Raw genomic sequence first — 21852 nt, 5'->3', positions numbered from 1 at the left:
GTGAGAATTAGCCAGAGCGGGAGAATTGGTAATTAGGAAAGATAGGTCTTTCTGTGCAAAGTTATCCCTTCAAGTTGCTTCCTCTGCCCCCACCCACCTGGAAATATGAGAAGGGTATTGATTGATCAGTTGCACAGATATATTTGTAGCTTTTCAATAAAACATATGCCAGAATCCATTCTGAAACACCCTGGTGTTTCACTCTCTTCTAAATAAAGATAAACAATGACTCACATTTTTATTATGAATGATAGAAAATGTTATCACAACTTCAGAAATTTGGAAACAAATACTCTTCTGTTTTAATCTGGTTTTGATTATTGTATGCATAGATTTAATTATTTGCAATTTGCATTTTTAGAAACTTTAACTATGAGGTTACATTGGGTGCTATAATCACTGTTTTAATAGATCAATGGGGGACAGAAGGGGGAAGTAGTATGTGTGATGTCCAGATTGTATACTGGGTAATATATGTATATAAACTAACTTTTTTGTATACTTGAGGAGATTCCCCACCCCCACCCCCGATATTTTCAGACTAGTGTTTGGATAAAATAGGTTGTTCATCTATTATTTTTGTCATAGTTTTAAGTGCTTCCCTAGCATGTTTAAGACACCCTCAATCAGTAGTGCTTCTCTGGTCTACCACAAGACCAGAGGAGAAATGACCTTGTGGTAGCAAGCAAGCAGGAGTTGTCCCCTTTGCTAAGCAGGATCTCAGCCCCTACTTGGCATGTGGAAGGTCCCAGATTCCCTCCCTGACATCTCCAGGGTGCTTTCCAGATTACACACTACAACAGCAGTAAAATGCTTCAGCTTGGCAGGATCATATTGAAAATGACCCCCAAAATCTCAAACTTCTACAAACGGAAAATACAGCTACTTTTTTGCAACACATATGCAAGCACTACAACACAAAGATAATGTCCGAAAGAAGGCATCGGAAATGTGAATGGCACCTTGCTGTCAGCGCAGGGACTGCGGTGTCACAACACAGGAAGTAAGGAAGCACATTTAGCAGATAATAGTGACACGGTTGTAGGGTGTAATCTGGAAAGTGCCAAGGTAATGCTGACTGGGAGATATTCCTGCCTGTAATCTTGAAGAAGCCGCTGCCAGTCTGTGTGGTCAATACTGAGCTCGATGGCCCCACATGCAAGTGTGCACACACTGCCTTGATACTGCCGCCCAGAACAAAACTCATTCTGCTCACTGATGAAAAAAAATTAGAGGGAACTCTATATGCTTTCAACCAATTCTTCATTAAACACAGCCAAGCACAAATACACCATCACCATCACCAAATCTTCTGGAACTGTTGAGATTCTCAGGTAGGCAAAATCCTTCACTGTCAAGGATATCCCTTCAAGCATCAGGCTTACTGTAGTAACTCCTCAAGAGAGATTAAATCCAATCTAGACAGTCCAGATTTAGTCCACTGGGTTCCACTGTACCCCAGCATCTATTGTAGGGCTTTTTTACCTCTCTCACAAGACTCCCATGTCATGGATCCATGCTTCTCAACCTACCCTGTATAGAGCCCATGCAATTTCTTGACAACAGCTGAAGACAAAAGCAAACACTAGCATGTGAAACTGTTTTGCAAAGCTGTTTGTTTTAGTTTGACTATTTATCAAAACCTTTAATATTTTGAGAAGAACACACCATCTCTTCCATTACATGCTTAAAAAAAAAAAAATGTTAGTACAGACTTTAGTTCTTTTCCACCAGTCAAGAACAGAAGTAAACAAGGAAAAAGTTAAAGGCTTGTGCTACTTGTATTGCAGCATTACATATTTTTGTGCTGGCCAAATGCTTTTAGGTGCCAGATACAGCCTTGGCTATTTAGAGAAGTGCCTCTGGTATTGGCTGATGTTGGTTGTGTGTGCTCTGCTGCTTAAATGGTGCTATTTAACTCTCTTCATTGATCTGCTCCCGATTGTAACATTTATTATGTTTGTCAATTTAATGGTTTATTCACAGTTTGATCTGCATGAAAAGTTTTGTTCTAATTATTTTTTCTTAGGGCCACTTTTGCTTGGAAAATCAAGAGGGCCATTTTTAAATACTGTAATTTTAGGCAGATATGCCACATCAGTGTAAACGCCGCAGTTGGAAGGGGACATCGTGCATTATATTTTTCAGTTGTGTTGAAGATTTTACACTTTCTGCAATTGTATGAAAGCACTGCCTTTACAACACTACAGCACTGGTGAAGGATACAAAGTCAGCAGCACACACTAAATGAGTGCAGAGCTTGCAGGAAAAAATTACAACTAGATTGAAGGCCCAGTACTTAGAACAGACTTTCTTAAATTGCAATGTGTTGGGCTACCATTATAGGTAGTCCAGAAACTATCCTTGGGGTAAAATGCAGCAGTCAAGTTGGTATTCAGGGTAACCCAAAGTGACAATATTACTCCTGTTTAAAAAAACCACTACACAACTAGATACTATAGACATGTTTCTGGGTAAAATACAAAATGCAGGTTATTATCTACAAACACTTCAATAGCTTGGGCCCAAGGTGTTTAAGAAAACACCTTCTTTGTCATGAACCGCCCCCCCACCACCCAAGTTCGTCAGAGGAGGTTTCTTCACAATTGCTACTGGCTCATCTGGTATGTGACTCAACAGTAAGGTTGCCAACTAAGGACTTTTATAGAGGACATGCATCTATTTGGGGGATCAAATGACTTTTTTGCATTAGTAGGAAGAGAGGTTCTGTAGACTGAACCTCTTTTTTGCATGTGTTCATTCATTCATTCGATTTCTATACCACCCAAAAATGGCTCAGGGTGGTTTACACAGAGAAATAACAAATAAGATGGCTCCCTGTCCCTGAAGGGCTCGCAATCTAAAAAGAAACATAATATAGATACCAGCAGCAGTCACTGGAGGTACTGTGCTGGGGGTGTGGTGTTGTGTTATGGTATCTGAAATTCTGGGGAGCTGCTGAAACATTTTGTTCACTCAGAACACTTTGCTCTCACGAGCAGCTTCTCTTCCTTGGTCTCCTTTCCCTGCCAGCATCCTATTGACCATCCATCCAATGGGGAAGCAGAGGCGAGGTTCTGCTTCAGTGGCAGGTTGCAGAGCCACGTGATGCAAAAGCATAGGTGGGCCAGGCAGGTGCAGCTTGCTTTCTTCTTGTGGTGGTGTGGTGGCAGTGACACTTTACTCAGTTAGCAGTTAACCCTGCTGCCAGGGTAAAAAGGCACCTTTTAAGGGGGTGTATCTCTTCTATTTATCATGGGCAACTGGCCCTATCCAACCGCATCAGAGCATTCCTTCAAAGGCTGATGCTGGTGTTGCCTTGCATTTCTTTTCTAGATTGTGAGTCCTCTGGAGATAGCAGAGCATCTTATTTATTTTTCTTTGAAAACCACCGTTAAAGGTTCTGTTGCAAAGCTTGTCGTCGTAGAGAGCAGCAAATGAGTGGGAAACCATGCACACAACACTGCACCAGCATGCAAAGAGGCTGGCTCAGTAGCTAGGTGGCTGCCCCATTTCGAACCAAGAGGTCAAGTTGCTAGTTTGGCTGGGGAGAGCAGGCTGGGTGGCCTGTGGCGGAGGTCAGAGGACTGTGTGCATGGTAAACCTAACCAGTAGATGAATTTATGGTTAAGAAACAGGAGCCTTGAGAAGACTCCATCTCGACAACTGAGCAGACATATAGCTCATCTGGTCATCAGCTTCACAGTGGTGAGCTGTATTTATTCTCAAATTATCCAGTTTTCATCAAAAATGCATATACAGGTATGATACCTATAAACATGAAATTTTTATACAACGTGGAGACCTTTGGGGTGAAGAGTGTCTTCTATTTCTACTTTTTTGGTGATGATATCAACTTTTTTCACCATCTGGACCTGGCAAACCTACTTACCACTGAGCCCAGTTAGTCCAGTTAAAGTTAGAGCTGCACCATCTCCAACAGCTGTTTAGTTAGGCTTTTAGCCCATTTTAATAATCTGATTTTAAATTGTAATTATTTGTTTTAACATTGATTTTAATTGTTTTGGTATTTTAATCAGTTGTAAACCAGCTTGAAACCTAGTTACATGCAGTATCTAAATATGCTAAACAAGTCAAACAGCTAGTTCAGGACCTAACATAACTCTCTGCAGACAAATGCATAGCAGTACAATTCCAAATAAGCAATAAGTTTTATGTATGCTCAAACACAATATATGGATAAATCTTCTTGGCCGGCTAGCCATTTGAGTTATGGTAGTTGCATACCATAATACATACATACCAGTCAATGCTGCTATTTATCCAGCTCAACTTCTACCTCCCACACCCATTAAATAGGCTGTTTTGATTAGCCTATCCAAAGTTCAAATAGGACATCATTTGTAGTTTAGCAAGATTTTAAACCAACCCTGTCTAGAGGATTACCCACAAGACCATACTGGATTGTTAACACATACCAACCAGATTTTGTTTGTTTACTTAATCCCATTACACGTTTTCAGGAAAACTCTTTTTGAACCAATCCATACATCTGCTTTGCTATACTAGGCACTCCCTCAACTTAACTACTTACACTAAACAAGCCATAACATACTCATCATCCCCATTTCAGATAACCCATTATTGCTATGAATACTGAGATTCCAGGCTGGACATTGGCTACAGCTGCTTGCCTGCAATTTGCTCAAAAGGAAAATTCTGGCTCTTCAGTTTCATTTCCAAGCACTTGAGACACTTTGGAAGCTAATGAGCCTTGACTGAAGTTAGTATTTTGAAGATCAGGCTTGTAATGGAGGCAATGGCTTAGATGTATAGTACCATTAGAGGAAATATAGAGCATGTTAAGCTCATCCCTTGGTAAACAAAAGATCTGCATATTGGAAAGACATCTTGTGATCTGCCACAAAAGATCAAAGACAGCACATGTGTTTATGAACTGGTCTTCCTTGAAGAGCTTTTTAAAACCTTAACTGGTTTAACACAAGTAGCAGCAAAAGTTTAATTTTAAAATGGAGAAATAGCACAGATTTATTAAAGGTTATCTCTACATAAACTGGGCCAGTACAATGATGCTGCATGGCCATTTCTGTGTGAAGTTGCTATGGAAGCAGTTTTGCTTCTTCTTCACTTTCTACTCTTTCCCTCCTTGCATTTACCTCCAAGCACCTCCTCCTTGCCCAGACCTCTCCAAACAATACTCTCTCTATTCATTACTTTATTTGTCCTTGGGCTTTTAGACAGAGGTTAGGGCCTGACCATCTCTGTCTACACAAGTGCACGTGTGTGTGTACACACACACACACACTCTTAAATGCAGAGAGAGAATATGTGCTGATGAGTTCTGCTCTTTCATCTCCATATACTAACAAGCAAGTTATAATCTGTATTTATGATATCTTTGAGCTTTAACATATATAGATTCATTTAACAAAACGCTGCAGAAAAATAATGTAAATTAAAAATCATCATCATCATCATCAAAATAGAGTTCTTTAAGCACTGGGTTTTTATTCACCCTGGCTTGCAACAATGAAAGCAATGATAGATAGCACAGGGCAGAAATACATGTGACATGAAACAGTAAAAATGAGGGGAAATTCAGCACCCCATTTGCCCTCTGCAGCCTGTAGGTTCAGTTGTCCCATGTTGTCTTCTCACCCTGGACAAGAATTTGGCACAAGATGTCATTTTTTTGAAGCATCTCCATATCACCTGCATATCTTGCCCTTAGCAGATCACAAAATAAAGTGCTCATATATGCCCAAGCACCAATCTTTAAAGGGAAGGAATGCAATTGCACTGCAGATCAAAATAGGACACAAACCTAGCACAAAAGGATACCTCAGGTATTAGTATCAATGTTTTGCAGCCAATGAGTTACTGTTTCAGATGATGTTGCTCCACAAAAAACTACCTAAGAACTGATTAAAATCATACCTTGCATGGCACTTGCCACACCCCATTTCCCAAGAGATACTCCTCTCTCTGCGCTAGTAGCACTGTTTCATACACTCTTAGTTTATGATCCATCATCCTCCCTAAATAATTGAGCTCCCAAAACTGACTACAGGAAAACCTCGTTATACGTGGATTCGATATCCACAGGTTTGCATACCCACAGTTGGGGGAAAGGCACCCAACTGCAGCATATGCGGGGAGGGAACACATCGACCTCGCATATCCATGGATCAGAAATGGCTGGAAATGCCCGTGGAGGTAATTTCCGGCCACCATTTTGTTTTCTCGTAGCTCTCATTTTATTTTTTATTTTAAACCCAGACAGCAGTTTTTAAGCATTCTAGGGGCACATCAAGACATGGAGGAGCAGCAAAACATGGGAAGGAGATTCCCCCATGTCCCCCCCCAAAAAAATTGGCATTTTTCCTCATTTCTCCAGCAACCAGGAACCTAACCCCCAATTCCCCGTTGACTCAATTCCTCTATATTTGCAGTTTCTGTATCCGTGGTACAACCATGGAATGGAACCCCTGTGGATATTGGTCCTCCTGTATTTCATTTAGTACTCACCTTGATAGTGCATTTGGACAAGACTTTAAGCTGCAATTAATATGGTAGGAGATTTAAAGGGCTTTTGAACTTAACGTCAGAATAATAGGTTTAAATGATTAAAAATGGATTGAGAAAGCAACAAAAGCTTAGAGCTTGTTAATCACTGCACTATGGTGAACTATAGAGCATGTATTACTTTCAATGAGGCCTCATCACAGTGAAATTAAAAGCAATACAGTATTGAATCTTAAGTTTAAAACTAACATAACCATAAGGCTATGGACTCAAGGCAAGAGACAAAATATTTACAACCAAGCATCTTGCATTAGAGTTGCATGAAGACTGCAGACCTGAAGGACAGTACACTTTGGCTTCTACCATCAGCCATGGTGTTGCCATGCCCACCTGCCCCAATATTACCCCTGTGCACCCGACTAAACCTTGGCTGTCTAATGATCATATTAACAAGAAAGCCTCTGCCCAAGTTTTTCTTAAGTGCCACCACATCATTTGTGTAATCAAAAAAAGGACTAAGAGGTACCACCCCAAGTCATAGCCCTGGAGCATGCACAGAGTACGAGAATAGACAAAGATTTGGAGTACTGAGATTGGAATGCAGTTTCCCCCTTCTAAAGAGCGGACACTTCAATATGCTAAAAAACAAGAGCACCCTACCTCCTTTAGATTCAATCAAATGAGTCCTGCTGAAAATCAGTGCCTTCATTCCCTCTTCAGATTGTCTCTTTTGGGAGGACACCTATTCAGCCTTTTGTTTTAAGAGAACTGTCTAAGAGAACATCCATAGGGATATATACCTTTAGAAGCCATCACCCACCCACCCCCGTCACAAAAAAACAAACACAGAGATCAGGATTCTAGAATGCAGAAAGTGAACAGCCTAGTCACCCAAAAGGACATAAAATGTCTTGGGTTTAGCACTTCATTCAACATTTGTGGTAGACTGGTCACCTCCAGACTTGACTACTGCAATGCACTCTATGTGGGGTTGCATTTGTACGTAGTCCAGAAATTGCAATTAATCCAGAATGTGGCAGCCAGGTTGGTCTCTGTGTCATCTTGGAGAGACCATATCACTCCTATCTTAAAAGAGCTACACTGGCTGCCGATAGGTTTTCGGGCAAAGTACAAGGTTTTGGTTAAACCTATAAAGCCCTAAACAGCTTGGGCCCTGGGTATTTTGTCTTCTTTGCTATGAATCACACCGCCCATTGAGATCATCTGGAGAGGTTCGTCTGCATTTGCCACCGGCTCGTCTGGTGGCTAATTCAGGACTGGCCTTCTCCATTACTGCCCCGAGGCTTTGGAACACACTTCCTGCTGAAAAAGAGCCTCCCCATCCCTTACAACATTTAAAAAGGCAGTCAAGATGCATTTGTGCATCTAGGCTTCTAATTAGATATTGTTTTAATTATGTTTTAATAGTTTTAACTTTTTTAATTTTAATTGTTGAAATATGTTAATCTTTTTATTGGTTGTTTTTATTGTTTTGTAAACCGCCCAGAGAACTTACCTTTTGGGCAGTATACAGGTGAAACTCAGAAAATAAGAATATCATGCAAAAGTCCATTAATTTCAGTAATGCAAATTAAAAGGTGAAACTGATATATGAGACAGACACATTACATGCAAAGCAAGATAAGTCAAGCCTTAATTTGTTATAATGGTGATGATCATGGCGTACAGCTCATGAAAACCCCAAATCCACCATCCCAGAAAATTAGAATATTACATGGAACCAAGAAGACAAGGATTGTAGAATAGAACAATATCGGACCTCTGAAAAGTATAAGCATGCATATGTATTCAGTACTTGGTTTGGGCCCCTTTTGCAGCAATTACTGCCTCAATGTGGCGTGGCATGGATGCTATCAGCCTGTGGCACTGATGAGGTGTTATGGAAGACCAGGATGCTTCATTAGCGGCCTTCAGCTCTTCTGCATTGTTTGGTCTCATGTCTCTCATCCTTCTCTTGGCAATGCCCCATAGATTCTCTATGGGGTCAGGTCAGGCGAGTTTGCTGGCCAATCAAGCACAGTACACTGTATACTTTTCAGAGGTCCGATATTGTTCTATTCTACAATCCTTGTCTTCTTGGTTCCATGTAATATTCTAATTTTCTGGGATTGTGGATTTGGGGTTTTCATGAGCTGTACGCCATGATCATCACAATTATAACAAATTAAGGCTTGACTTATCTAGCTTTGCATGTAATGCGTCTGTCTCATATATCAGTTTCACCTTTTAATTTGCATTACTGAAATTAATGGACTTTTGCACGATATTCTAATTTTCCGAGTTTCACCTGTAGAAATATGATAAATAAATAAATAAATAAATAATTTGGGGCTTACTTTGAAATATGACTGTTTACTGCAGGAGTTCAAATAGTCAAGCAAGTCCAAGATGTGCACACATTTTCCAGTTATGTACCTAAGAGGTCGCCTGAATCATGGATATGTAGTATAAGAATCCTCTTGCCCTCACTGAAGAGTGAAAACAGATTAACATTGATCATGCAATAGTTGCTTTAAAGCCTCGCTCAGCTTCAAGTTCAAGTTCTTTAATGTTACAGCCACAAGCCAAAACAGAAGAGAAAGTTACAGTTATATAATTGAATGTATCTAATTAAAACAGGCTGAAATTAGAATTAGTTTAAAAAATTAACAAAATTTAAAACATATTGATGATAAAAATTTAAAACAGTAAAGTATCCTTATTAACCATCCGGTGACGTATATTTATGGCAGCAGCACAGAATTTAGCCACATTAGAAGTAATTAAACTCTCTGAGTCCAAAAGCAACAAGGAACAATAAAATTGCTCCTGTCGACCGGGAAATTTACATAGCAAAGGAGTAATGAGAGATTCACGAATATCCTTGTAAAACAGGCAGAATAGAACGTGTTCAGTAGTTTCCACCTGTTCCAACCCACAAGGGCAGAGTCTGTCAGCAAATGGAACCCCTCTATAGCGCCCTTCTAAAACTGCTGAGGGTAAACAACGGCAACGAGCCAAGGTAAAAGCTTTCCTATACCTCGGAAATTCCAACCAGGTGAAATAATTCATTGCGGAGACTAGATATCTTCTTTCATCTAAGATGTAAAATTTGGAGACCTTCCCTAGGTCATTTTGCCGTTCGGAGTCAAACACTCGTTGTTTAACCAGCAACCTTGCCTGATCAAATCCCAGCTTTGACAGGATTGTAATAGAGAGGCCCAAAGTAGCTATTTTAGCCTCAATAGACTGGATCTACCTGGAGCCACAATCATCCTGTAAAATTAGAGGAGCCAGGCCAACTGGATGATAAATTAGTTTGAGCCAGTAACAGAGTATAATAATCCACATACTGGCCTCCACCCTAATAAAGCCAGTCTCCAAACGGGCAGCAGCATTTGAAACAGATCTTGGAATATTAAGGGCAGTTCTCAAAAATTTTGATTGTACACATTCCAGAGATGTTATATTTGGAAAAAGCCCCAGCTACGCTCCATATAGTAGTTGGGACAGTGACTTTGCTTTGAACAGCTTGAAAGCTGCTGGTAAGTAGTAGCCACCTTTTGATCGCAAGTACTGTAGAATGGCAAGTGAGCTTTTCTGGGCATTGGAGGCTACGTAGTTCGCGTGGGCCTTCCTAGTGCCCCCAGCATGGAAAACTACCCCTAGGTACTTAAAGAATGATACCTGCTCAATAAGTTGACCCTTGATCCTCCAAGTGCGAATTTTAGGTCTCCGTGCAAAAGCCATTATTTTGGTTTTCTGGAAATTTATCTCCAAACCCTCCTTCTTGCAGTACAGACTTAGTGCGCTCAGCATTTTTTTGAGGCCAATTTCTGATAACTAATAAGAAGAGCTTTCCTGGCACCAACACATTCTCCATCGAACCAAGCTTGGGAACCCCTTTGACGGTGCTGAGAAAGCTTACAAGTATTACTACATAACAGCTGTTGACATTCAAGAACTAGGGCGTTATAAGATGTCAAAAGGGTAGTTGGTGAGTCGTTACTAAGAACAGATTCACGTATATTCCTCAAATGGTCAGAAGCCAACATATCTTTAAACATTTGATCCAACTGAGTTGACCATCTTTTTCTGCGCATTGCATCCCCACCCTCAACAGGAAATGGGTACAAAGATTTTAAGTGTGGGTGAAGGAAGGGGGACTTGAGACAAAGAAAAATAGGTAAATGGTCACTATTAAATCTAGGGGTGACCTCCAAACTCTCCACATAGGGGAGAAGATTTCTTGAGGAAATGAAATAGTCAATAAGGCTCATCTTAGAACCTGCCAAATAAGTGAACTCAGCAGGATGATCTTTGGGGACTGAGCCATTCAGTATAGTGAAATTGACTCTAAAAACCATGTGACTTAGACACAAGCCTGCATGGTTAGATTTCATATCCTTAGAGGCTCGAATAAAAGGCAGTTCATCTACCCCTAAACTATTTGGGTAGGCCTTCTGTTGTGAGTATAAAGTTCAGCAATTATAATACTGAAGAAACAGCAGCCACCCTCTTAGCAGCTACCCCAGTATTGCCACCCTCTTTCAACCAAACAGAAATCTGGGAATTATTTTTTTTTTGGGGGGGGGGGGGTCGAGGTGGCAAATGAGAGACCAAGATTTCCATGAGGTCACATTTTGAACAAGCTCACTTGCTCCAGTTTGGAAATCAGCAGGACTTTAGACCAGGGATATTGAAGGTTATATAACAGTATGAATGCTCCTCTGTCCATTAAACATGCTGCAGTGACATCAATATAACATCCAAGTTATTTCCTTTCAAGGCATCAAATGTAAGGTAGTTAGACATGGGAACTTTGCCCAGAGAAGAAACTGGGGAAGTTAAAAATAAAGCTATTTGATCAATTTCAAGGCAGAAGATCCGTTCAACTGAGTAGCAATTTTTTTAGAGACGGCTTCACAGAACATCCTGATTGACAAGTTTATATATTCAATTCAGTTTATTACAATCAAAGATCAGCACAGACAAGTTCATATATCAAGTTACACACACATAGGGATGCAAAAATACATAATGTTGCCTTCGGTTATTTCAAAATAACCAGACAGAAGACTACACACAGACACAGATTTTAAGTAATCAGCTCAACTATTCAATATTCAACTGTTCAATATTTTAAAATATTGTTTTCTTAAGTTATAAGGACCACCCATGTTTATTAATCAAGTAACTTGTCCAGCAATGGGCCTTTGACAAGCTCACACCATAAGTGCACATGTAGAGCCTCACCTCTGAGAACATTCTATCTACAGCCTTTGTGATCTATTTTCAGGTGGGGGAAGGGGTTTCTTGCAGCACTGACCCACAGGCAGGTTGCTGCTTAAGGGGGACATGAAGGGGGCTGCCCCTTTGGGTCTCTGCTTAGAGAAGAAACAGAGGGCAATGGCACTGAAATCTTTCCCCTAGAGTGGTGTGGGTCTCAGGTGAGAGGAAGGGCTGCTGCCACTGTGGGGAATAAACAACTGCAGTGAGCGTCTGGGTGGGGATATTTGTCCTCATGCGGGGTTGAAGATCAGGCCTAAAACTATGCTCTACGCCCTGTTTAAGCAACACTCCTTAAACCCAAGAATTTTCCTCAACAAAATAGCCATTTTTATGTTATTGTGCAAAACGCTCAACTGGGTAGTGACAACTCAACTCCAGAGGTACCTAGACGAGACTGATAATCCTCACCCTTTTCAATCCAGTTTCAAACCCAATTTTGGGATTGAAATGCTTTGGTTGCTCTAGTGGACGACTTATGTCAGGAGCTGGATGGGGCAGCAGGGGGCGGGATGTGTACTTTTGGTTCTCTGCACTTCTCAGCAAAGTCTGATATCAACTACATTCTGGACTGTATTGCTAGGACAGGATTAGGAGGCACTGATTTGCAGTGCATCTACTCCTTCCTGCAGAGTGGAATACTGAAGGTAGTAGGACTGCTACTTGATGTTTTGATTATTTTCCACCATGCTCTTTAACATCTATATGAAATCATGGGGAGCAGGAAAGAATGAACATCCAGGGGCTTGACATGCCAGTATGCAGATGGCAACCAACTTAATATATGTTTTGCCATCTCCAGCTGGAGAAGCAGCTGATTTACTAAATTGGTGTTTAGTACAAAGGTTAATACAAGGCTTTGGTTATAACCTATAAAGCCCTAAACAGCTTGGGCCGTGGGTATTTAAGAGAATGCCTTCTTCGCTATGAACCATACCGCCTATTGAGATCATCTGGAGAGGTTCGTCTACAGTTGCCACTGATTCGTCTGGTGGCTACTCAGGGACAGGCCTTCTCCATTGCTGCCCCGAGGCTTTGGAACACACTTTCTGCTGAAATAAGAGCCTCCCCATTTCTTACAACTTTAAAAAAAGCAGTCAAGACACATTTGTTCATCCAGGCCTTTAATTATATATTGTTTTAAATTAAATTTTTAATAGTTTTAATGTTTTAAATTTTAATTGTAATGTTTTAATCTTTTTATCTGTTTTTATTGTTTTGTTATAAACTGCCTAGAGACTTGCATTTTGGGCACTATACAAATGTGTTAAATAAATAAATAAAACAGTACATCAATTCTTCATGAGCTGCCAGTCTGTTTCCAGGTATTATTCAAGGCGCTGGCAGTTACTTTTAAAAGCCCTGCAAAATTGGGTACCTGAAGGGCAGTCTTTTCCCTTGCGAGTCTAATAACTGGCAGGGATGGTTTCCTGTGTGCTTCGTCATAATCTGGTGGTCATGTGGAATAGTGTCTTATCAGTGATGACTCCCTTGAAATTCTTTCACCCAGCAGATTTTGGGCGATTCCCCTTTCTATCAGAATATTAACTTAATGTTCATACAACAAACTCTCTGGACACACACCCTTTACACAGGATTTTGTGGGTCATACTTCGCTGCCACCGCCCCGTCCCCCACACCAAATGTAGCTGATTCAATAGAATCAGAGACGGAAAGCTGGAAGGGACCTTGGAGCACTTCAATCCCCTGCTCAGTACAGGAAACTGATTGAGCATCCAGCCATCTGACAGATGGCTGCCCAGCCCCTGCTTGATAACCTGAAACCGACAGCCTACCATTGCACGAGGCAGACTGTCAAACGGCTCCTACAAATTAAGAAATTCTTCCTAGGCTCTATCTCAGATCTACTTTCTTGTAATTTCAACCCATTGGTTCTAGTCCTGCACACAAGATCAGGAGAGAACTAGTCCACTCATCCTGGGTGATAACCAGTCACCATCTTTGTTGCCATTGTACCACATTATTTTCTAGGTAATCAGACAGACTGCTTAATAATTTGTTCTAGAATCTTGAGGTATTGCTGCCAAACTGACCTGTCTAATTTCTCAATTCTTCCTTTCTGAAGATGGGAACATCTGTTAGTCTCCAGTCTTCTGATACAACACCTAGAGGATTTAGGCACTAAAACATCACCACCTAGTTGATAGTGCTTTTCAGCTAGAAGTTGTAAATGCTCCAGTTTATTATTTCCAGCAGAAGAAAACACTGTATGAGAAGAGACGTGCAGAAAACCCAGTTCATCTTGAATCAAACTGGACTCAAGCCGAACTGGGTCAGGTCCAGTTTTGTGAACAGTGAGCCAGGCACCAGTCCGGCTTAAGTCCAAACCAGAGGCAGTGTAATTTCCACTTGTAGTAATGGACTTCATTACTCACATTCTATAGCTGAAAGCCATTATTGGATTCTCATTCTTGAGAGAAACCACAGAACTGCTTTTCAGTATACCAGCTGGAAATATATATCCCACACCGGTTTAGAGCCTGCAGTTTTGAGCGGGTCTTGTTAATAATCAGTTAGGAAGCCTGCACCAGCTGATGCCCGCACCCTCCCTTGCCTTGCTGCCTCCTGTACTTTTTATATTCCCCATGCTCCCTGTTTCAGGGAGGGCTGTCCTGCATCCTTTGTTTGCAGAAATACACCCACACTCTGCATTTTGATGGCGGGAAGGGAGTGGAAGTCTGCCACACTCTGCCACCACTCCTCCCCCGTCACACACACACACTGCTTACCAGTAGCATCCAACGCGCTGCAACGATAAGGAGTCCCATCACCTCCCTTCACATTTGAAAGATGAGAGAGGTGACTCAACTTCCTAGTGCCACATGAGCTGGATACTAAATTAGAGGCGTGTGTGCGCCCAATGCAGAGGCGTGCCTGCATCTCTGCATTGGGCACACGCATGCCTCATTTAATATCTCGTTCAGTTGCCTCGTTCTCCTTCAGAACTGTAGTGCTAGTATCCACGCGGTGAGAAGGGAGGCAAGAGAACTCCTTAGCACTGCAGTTTGTTAGATTCTGGGGCGGGGCGGGGGGGGGATGCAAGGGATGGCGATGGAGTGCGGCTGACTTCCTCTCCACTATGCCCCAGTCAACATAAACACAAGACTTTGTGTGTGTTTCTAGGAAAGGATGGAATGAGATATTTACAGCTCATTCCAACACACACTGCTCTGAAGCACTTTGGAGTGGGGTTTGTGGCTGACAGGGTGTTGCTAGAGAGCCTGCACGCTTTCAAATTCCCACATGCTCCTTTTTATTTAAAAAAGAGGGGGAGGGGAGAACTGTAGAACCTGCAGGTTCTTGGTGCAAATATACAGTATTTTGTTCTCTCTCCATGAAGTCATTTTGAATTTCATTCCTGTCGTCCTGATATGTCAACTAGCCCAGTTTTGTGTCATCTGCAAGTTTGATTCAGAGTCCCTCCTCTCTTTTATATAAGTGACTGATCAAAAATGCTGTACAGTAGAGGCCAACCTCATTACTCATGGGGTTCTATTCTTCACCTACTACCACGAGCAATGAAACCAGAGGTAACAAAAAATGCTAAACAGCAAAAAAAAATAATGCAGAAATAATGTAAACTGTTTAGTGTACTGTGCTCCCATGTGTTCGGGAATGCCCCCCAAATCTGTGAAAAATCAGTGCGTGTGTGTAAGTAAATAAGAGAAATGAGCCAAAATGGGCCACAAAATGGCAGCCGGAAGTGACCCGATGATCTAGCTCCCATTTGAGCAGTTTGGTAACCAAAGTATCATGGGGAAATGTATCAGTTCTTTTGCTGAAATCAAGATAAATCATGTCCACAACTAAAACCAGAGAGAGAGAGAGAAAGATTAGATTATTTTCGCAGGAGTTATTCTGGGGGCGGGGGCAGGAATCTGTGCTAGTTTCTATTAATCACTTCATTCTTGCTTACAGACTGGCTGCTTTACCATCTGTTCTAGTATCTTCCCTGACGAATGATCAGACTGACCGATCTGTAGTTTCCCAGCAGGGGCATAGCTAGGGGAGAAGGGGCCCATGTTCACCCCTCTCTCTGGCGGCCCCTTGGCGTGAGGGAGATAATGAAGATAGGGAAGGTGGAGCTGGGGGACCCTCAGGAGCTCGGGGGCCCTCTGAACCCATCTGCTCAATTATAGCTACACCCCTGTTTCCCAGATCCTCTTTTCTTGAAAACTGGGACATTAGCCCATCTGTAGTCTTGCAGCACCTCCAGAATTTCTCCAATATGACAGAGGTTCTTCAAACACAGCAAATTCTTTTAGTACCCTAATATCTATGTGCAATGAACCACAGATCATCTTAGCTCAAGAATGTCTTACACTCACATTCCACCCTAAGGGCTCTGAATGGGAGACATTCCTCCTTTGTCACTGAATGAGGATCCTTGCTTTTGTTATTGAAGGGAAAGAGCCATCAAAGTATAGTCTTAAACTTTTTCACAATAGATAACCAGCTCAAACCAGAACTATTTTTAGACACATGTGTAAGAGTAGTTCTAGTTTGAGCTGGTTACCTATTGTGAAAGAGACCCATTAAGGAGGACCACCCTTCAACCTTGGATTGACATAAAACAAGCTTTACATCAGAGATACACCAATTCTTTTCATTGGATCCCAGAGCTGACCATTTTTGGAAGAGTGGGAAAGCCGTTCCCTCTTTAATCACTATAAAATAGGGGGCAAATCACCCACCATTTTGTCACCAGTACAGTGGAGTTGCCAGCAACCAGGTGTCACCAACTAGTGACCCAAGGGAGACACTGCATAGATTAATGCTCTCTCAGCCAAGGACCTGCCTACTGCTAGACCAGGCCTGCTCAACTCAGGCTCCCCAGTTGGTTTTGAATTACAACTCCCATAATCCCCAGACACAGTGGCCAACAGCCAGGGATTATGGGAGTTGTGGGCCAACATCTGCAGGAGGGCCAAAGCTGTGCAGGACTATGCTGGATTAAGGCAAAATTCAGTGCTTCTTAATCAATTCCATATACCTAGAAGTGGCTTCAGATGGGTTTAAAAGGCTCTGGAAGATTACTTGAAAAACTCTTCCCCATGTGCTTCGTAAGGTCATGTGCTACTGATGAGTTGTTAGATTAAAGTTTGTCTAGAGCTGTGTTGAGCTTACAGTTCCAAGTTGTTGAAGCCTTGTCTGAGCCTGCTCAGTGGTTTTAGATCACTCTTCAACTGGTGGCAGCCTACCACAAAGGAGCAGCACGCCCCCAAAATTGTGAACAGAGTAATCGCTCTACGAGGGTAGATCCCAGGAAAACAAAGGAATCCCCATCCCATTTATTTATTTTACTTTTTTTTTATCCTGCTCTTTCTCCAAGGAGCCAAGAGTGGTGTACTACATACTTAGGTTTCTCCTCACAACAACCCTGTGAAGTAGGTTAGGCTGGTTTTTGTAGGCATCAAATGTAAGGACAGGCAGGGTAAGTACATGAGGGCAAGATAAGATAATAGCTTCTGTAGACTTATTTGCGAGGTTGTACTGTCTAAAAAAGCCACCTAATGGTGCAGCGGGGAAATGACTGCAATAGCAAGCCAGAGGTTGCTGGTTCGATTCCCCGCTGGTATATTTCCCAGACTATGGGAAACACCTATATCAGGCAACAGCAATACAGGAAGATACTGAAAGGCATCATCTCATACTGCACGGGAGGAGGCAATGGTAAACCCCTCCTGTATTCTACCAAAGACAACCACAGAGCTCTGTGGTCACCAGGAGTCAACACAGACTCAACGGCACACTTTAGCTTTACTGTCTAACAGCAATCTTATATGGACTGAGGTAGCATGGAACTTCCCCCAAGAAACGTGTAGCACAATACAAAAAACCCAAATGATTATGACTCATAGTTCCTTCCATGGAAGAAAGAGCAGACAAAAATGGGTTCAGTGACTGGAAAACTACACACTTGCATGACTAACTGGATAAGTGTTTAAACACAGTTTTCTAAACCACATTATAATGCAAGGGAGATAGGAACCAGATCATACAATTTATGGTCTTTTAAATCTAGACCAGTTTTATCTAAAGTGTTCAGAGGCTATGCAATTGAAATATCTTAGACAGCTGTATCTTAAAATTTAGTTCCCCACCCCACTATGACTGTCTTCAACAGAAGCTCACTGAAACCCCATGATTAGCACTTGGCAGTGGATGGGCTTGGAACAGAGATACTTAGATACAAATCCCTCATTATCCATAAAGTTCGCTGGATGACCTTAAGCAAGTAACTCTCAATCTACTATCCAGTGTTCGTGCAAGGAATCGAACAGGATAACACTTCACATGTACACCATATGATCCACGCACTACACTGCTCAGTTAGGAATGCTAGCCTTACAAAGCTCTGTCTTTCAAATGTATATGCCTATTGACACAGACTTTCATGCACAGGCCATCTGCCTTATTTTTCATGCAAATCAAGGGCCAATAAGCTGTTTTGTTTGCCGGGAAATAACTTGCCTAGGGAGCAAGAGGTTGCTGGTTTGAATCCCTGCTGGTATGTTTCCCAGACTATGGGGAACACCTATATCAGGCAGCAGCGATATAGGAAGATGCAGAAAGGCATCATCTCATACTGTGCAGGAGATGGCAATGGTAAGAAGCCATCATAGCGTTGTGGACTAGGACCAGGAAGACCCAAGTTCTAATCCCCATTCAACCATGTAACTCAATGGGTAAGTAACCTATCTCTCAGGGTTGTTGTGAGCATAAAAAATAAGCATGTATACCACTCTGAGCTCCTCGGAGGAAGCATGGGAGATAAATGTAAGTAAATAAATAAAATGAACCCATCCTGTATTCCACCAAAGAAAATCACATGGCTCGGTCATCGCCAGGAGTCGACATCGACTCAATGGCACAGCTTTACTTTACATCTTAAGAATAAATTTAACACCCCTAACTGAGCAAAGCGGCACCTTTTTAAAGTGGTGATTCTCTTTATTGAGCAGGGGGGCGGGCAACTGGCCCTATCCATCCCCAACACAGCATCCCTCCAGTGGCTATTGCTGGTGTCTTATCTTATGTTTCTTTTTTAGATTATGAGCCCTTTCTGGACAGGGAACCATTTTATTTATTAGTTTGTTTATGTCTATAGAAACTACTTTGGGAACTTTGGTTGAAAAGTGGAATATAAATATTTGTCATATTCATAATCAGATTAAGCAGAATTCAATAAGATAAATATGAACCTGCAAAAAGGTGTCCATATATCATTGGTGTGTATGTGTTACCCGAGTCTGTGATTAAGTATAGTGAAAAAAACACGAGACCCCACTCTTACCTCATATGCAATTTTGTTTGTTTGCTTTCGGGGTGGGGTTGAAGCACTAGTGCTCACCAGTGTTCCTTGTAACAGGAATTCCCAGATGTTGATTACGACTCCCATAATCTTCAGCTGCCATGTTCTTTGGCTGTGGGTTATGGGAGTTGGCGTCAACATATGGGTGTTACAGGCAACTGGTGCTCAGTTTTCATCCAATCTTAAAGGTTTCAAGCATGAATGGCTGGTAATGGGTCAGTTTAATGTTTTCAGGAATATTTGCCAATGCTGTAGGGAGGGATAAGTTATATTTAAAGGTGGATGTTTATTGTGAGAGAGTGACTGAGTGAGCATGTGCGTACAAACACATACAATAATTAGCAGATTCTGTGTGCAACTTTCCCCTCCATTCTTCAGGAGAATTCACACACATATAGTTTATTTTTAGTATTATTTTGAGGGGTTAACCCCCCCCACACACACACACCCAAGAGTTTAAATACGTCAAACCCCTTCCTCCTCACATATTCAAAGCTGTAAGACAGCTGGTGAGACAACTCAAGACCATTCCCCCTCAAAAGCAGAAGTGATTGTGACCATCTTAGTATTCTTCAAGCCAAGAAATTCCCGCTCTTTTTTTAAGCCCTCCATGCCACCAAATTCATTTAGCTCTGCCCAAATGATTGTCTATTATGTGCCCTCCGAGTCTATTAACATTCCACTCCACTGAGTTACACTGGGGCAGCTGGGTGGAGGGATGCGATTTGATCCCCTTACTTTTTCCCCTTCAGATTTCTGCAAAACCAACTTACCTTCAAGTTACCCCGAGTTGGCTGGTACCACCCTCTCACCCAAAAGCACTCCAATTATATGTCCATAAGGATCATAATATTCCCAGCTCTTTTGGAAGTCAATATAAGATTATCTTAGTTATGGCATTTACCTTGAAGTCACAGTGACTGATAACAAGATAATTGATGTTATCAGTGCTCCATCCTCAATACAACAGAGAGATCGATACCCAGGACAATCAATTCCCAGAGACACAGAACTGTCAGTGAAATGCAAATTATTGACTCCCAATACTTCATTGGATTCTACAGAACTGAATGGATCCTGCCTTTCAACTCACAAAATCTAAAATGAGGAACAGTTGCACGTAGACATTTAATTCCTCCAACACTGAACGAACAAGGAACATGGACTTCTCTGTTAATTATTTTTAGTATTATTATTCAAAGCAGGGACACTGTCATTTGCAGAAGAGCGATTAATAGATGAAGCATCAAACCTGGCACTGAACACCCACAGGACTATCAGCCATCATTAATGGGGTAACTTGTGGTAAATAGGCAGAGTTATTTCCATTACTGCCTCATTCACTCTTTGCAGAAGCCAAAATATTTTCTTGAAGTATTCCAAGATTGTATTTGGACCAACTTTTATTGATGATGATGACAATTATTAATTCAATTTTTATACCGCCCTTCCAAAAATGGCTCAGGGCGGTTTACACGGAGAAATAATAAATTGTCTTCTACATGCAATTGTCTCCAAAACCACCAGGTTAAGTTTACACGAGAACCTCTGAATTATCACAGTGCAACATGAATATCCTGTTCATTCCACCTCTACTACTATTTAGCTTTTAAATGTGCAGTTAGACTTGTGGTTTTCTACATGGTTTACTACTAATTATCAGTCACTGAGGTGGCACTAACATATCCAGTTACCCTGAACCCATTGTTCTAGTTCAACTCTCAGGTGTGTTTTGTGTGAAGGCTTGTATCATATTAAAGAACCATCACCTTTACACAATTAGCCTGGATAAAAGGTTTATGCTGTGCCTTTTCCTAGCCATTGTTCAATTCACTATTATTGGAACCATTCTCCCTACCCGTTTAGTTCAAGCATTTATATGACTGGACCTATTTGCTTGGATATCTCACCAACTTATTTTAAATAGAAAGCTTAAGTGGCTATTTCACAATTGTGTTTCAAAATTCAGTCACAACTTGCATGTTCTATACAATGTGCTAAAAACATGTATCAGTGCAGTTGTACAAATTCAAAGTGGTTTTGTTGTTGTTTTTTCCCAGGATAGCTGAGGAAAGGATGAAACCCCAAGCTTAAAAATCCAGGAGAAGACTCAAGAGAACTGCACCTGGCATCTAACTTTCCAAATGAATGAATTTAACTTACTTGTCAAGGAAGTCCTTGTCCACAACTGCACAGATATCAAGGAGAGGATTCCCCATTCCAAAAAGCACGTTTTCACTGCAAAATAAGGTTGGCCATATTATATTTCAGTGTTAAGAATTAAAGTATACTGATAAAACAATTTAGATCATACAAATTGTCCCATGATGACTAGCCATGAGTTGATCATGATTATTTAAAGAAACAGACACCATGCCATTTAGAGGAGGAAGGTAGAAATATATATAGCCTATATGTTACTTCTCTAAGCCAAGAACTTTCTGCGAAGTGCAGTACAGAACTTTCCAACAAATGGCTAAGTGCCCTCTGAAACACTCAAATATTAGTTTACCAAATGCCCACTCAAAAGCACACAAATCCTCACAGTTTAGATAAGCTTATGTGTCTGCAGTATGACTATTCTAGCTACTTTTACTAAAATACAAATTATAACTATCTTTGATCCCCAGAACGTACAGGATGTAATAAATCGTGCAAATACATGCAATGCCTCAGTAGTCTTTTTTTCAAAGTGAAAAAGCTGATCAAGAAGGGGTCAG

General features: G+C 41.3%; 1 protein-coding gene across 2 annotated transcripts in view; it reads right to left on the bottom strand.

Moving 5' to 3' along the window:
* ADK (adenosine kinase) overlaps positions 1 to 21852 on the bottom strand; it is a 410809-nt gene that overhangs the window by 372974 nt on the left and 15983 nt on the right. For both annotated transcript variants that reach the window (XM_053311472.1, XM_053311473.1), the window contains exon 2: positions 21296 to 21370. In XM_053311472.1, the coding sequence (XP_053167447.1) occupies positions 21296 to 21370 (75 nt within the window). The remainder of the gene's footprint in view (positions 1 to 21295; positions 21371 to 21852) is intronic.

The sequence above is a fragment of the Hemicordylus capensis genome, chromosome 3 (assembly GCF_027244095.1).
Source record: "Hemicordylus capensis ecotype Gifberg chromosome 3, rHemCap1.1.pri, whole genome shotgun sequence".
NCBI lineage: Eukaryota > Metazoa > Chordata > Lepidosauria > Squamata > Cordylidae > Hemicordylus > Hemicordylus capensis.
Note: the sequence above shows the minus strand (reverse complement) of the source record. Positions and strands in the feature narration are given on the sequence as shown.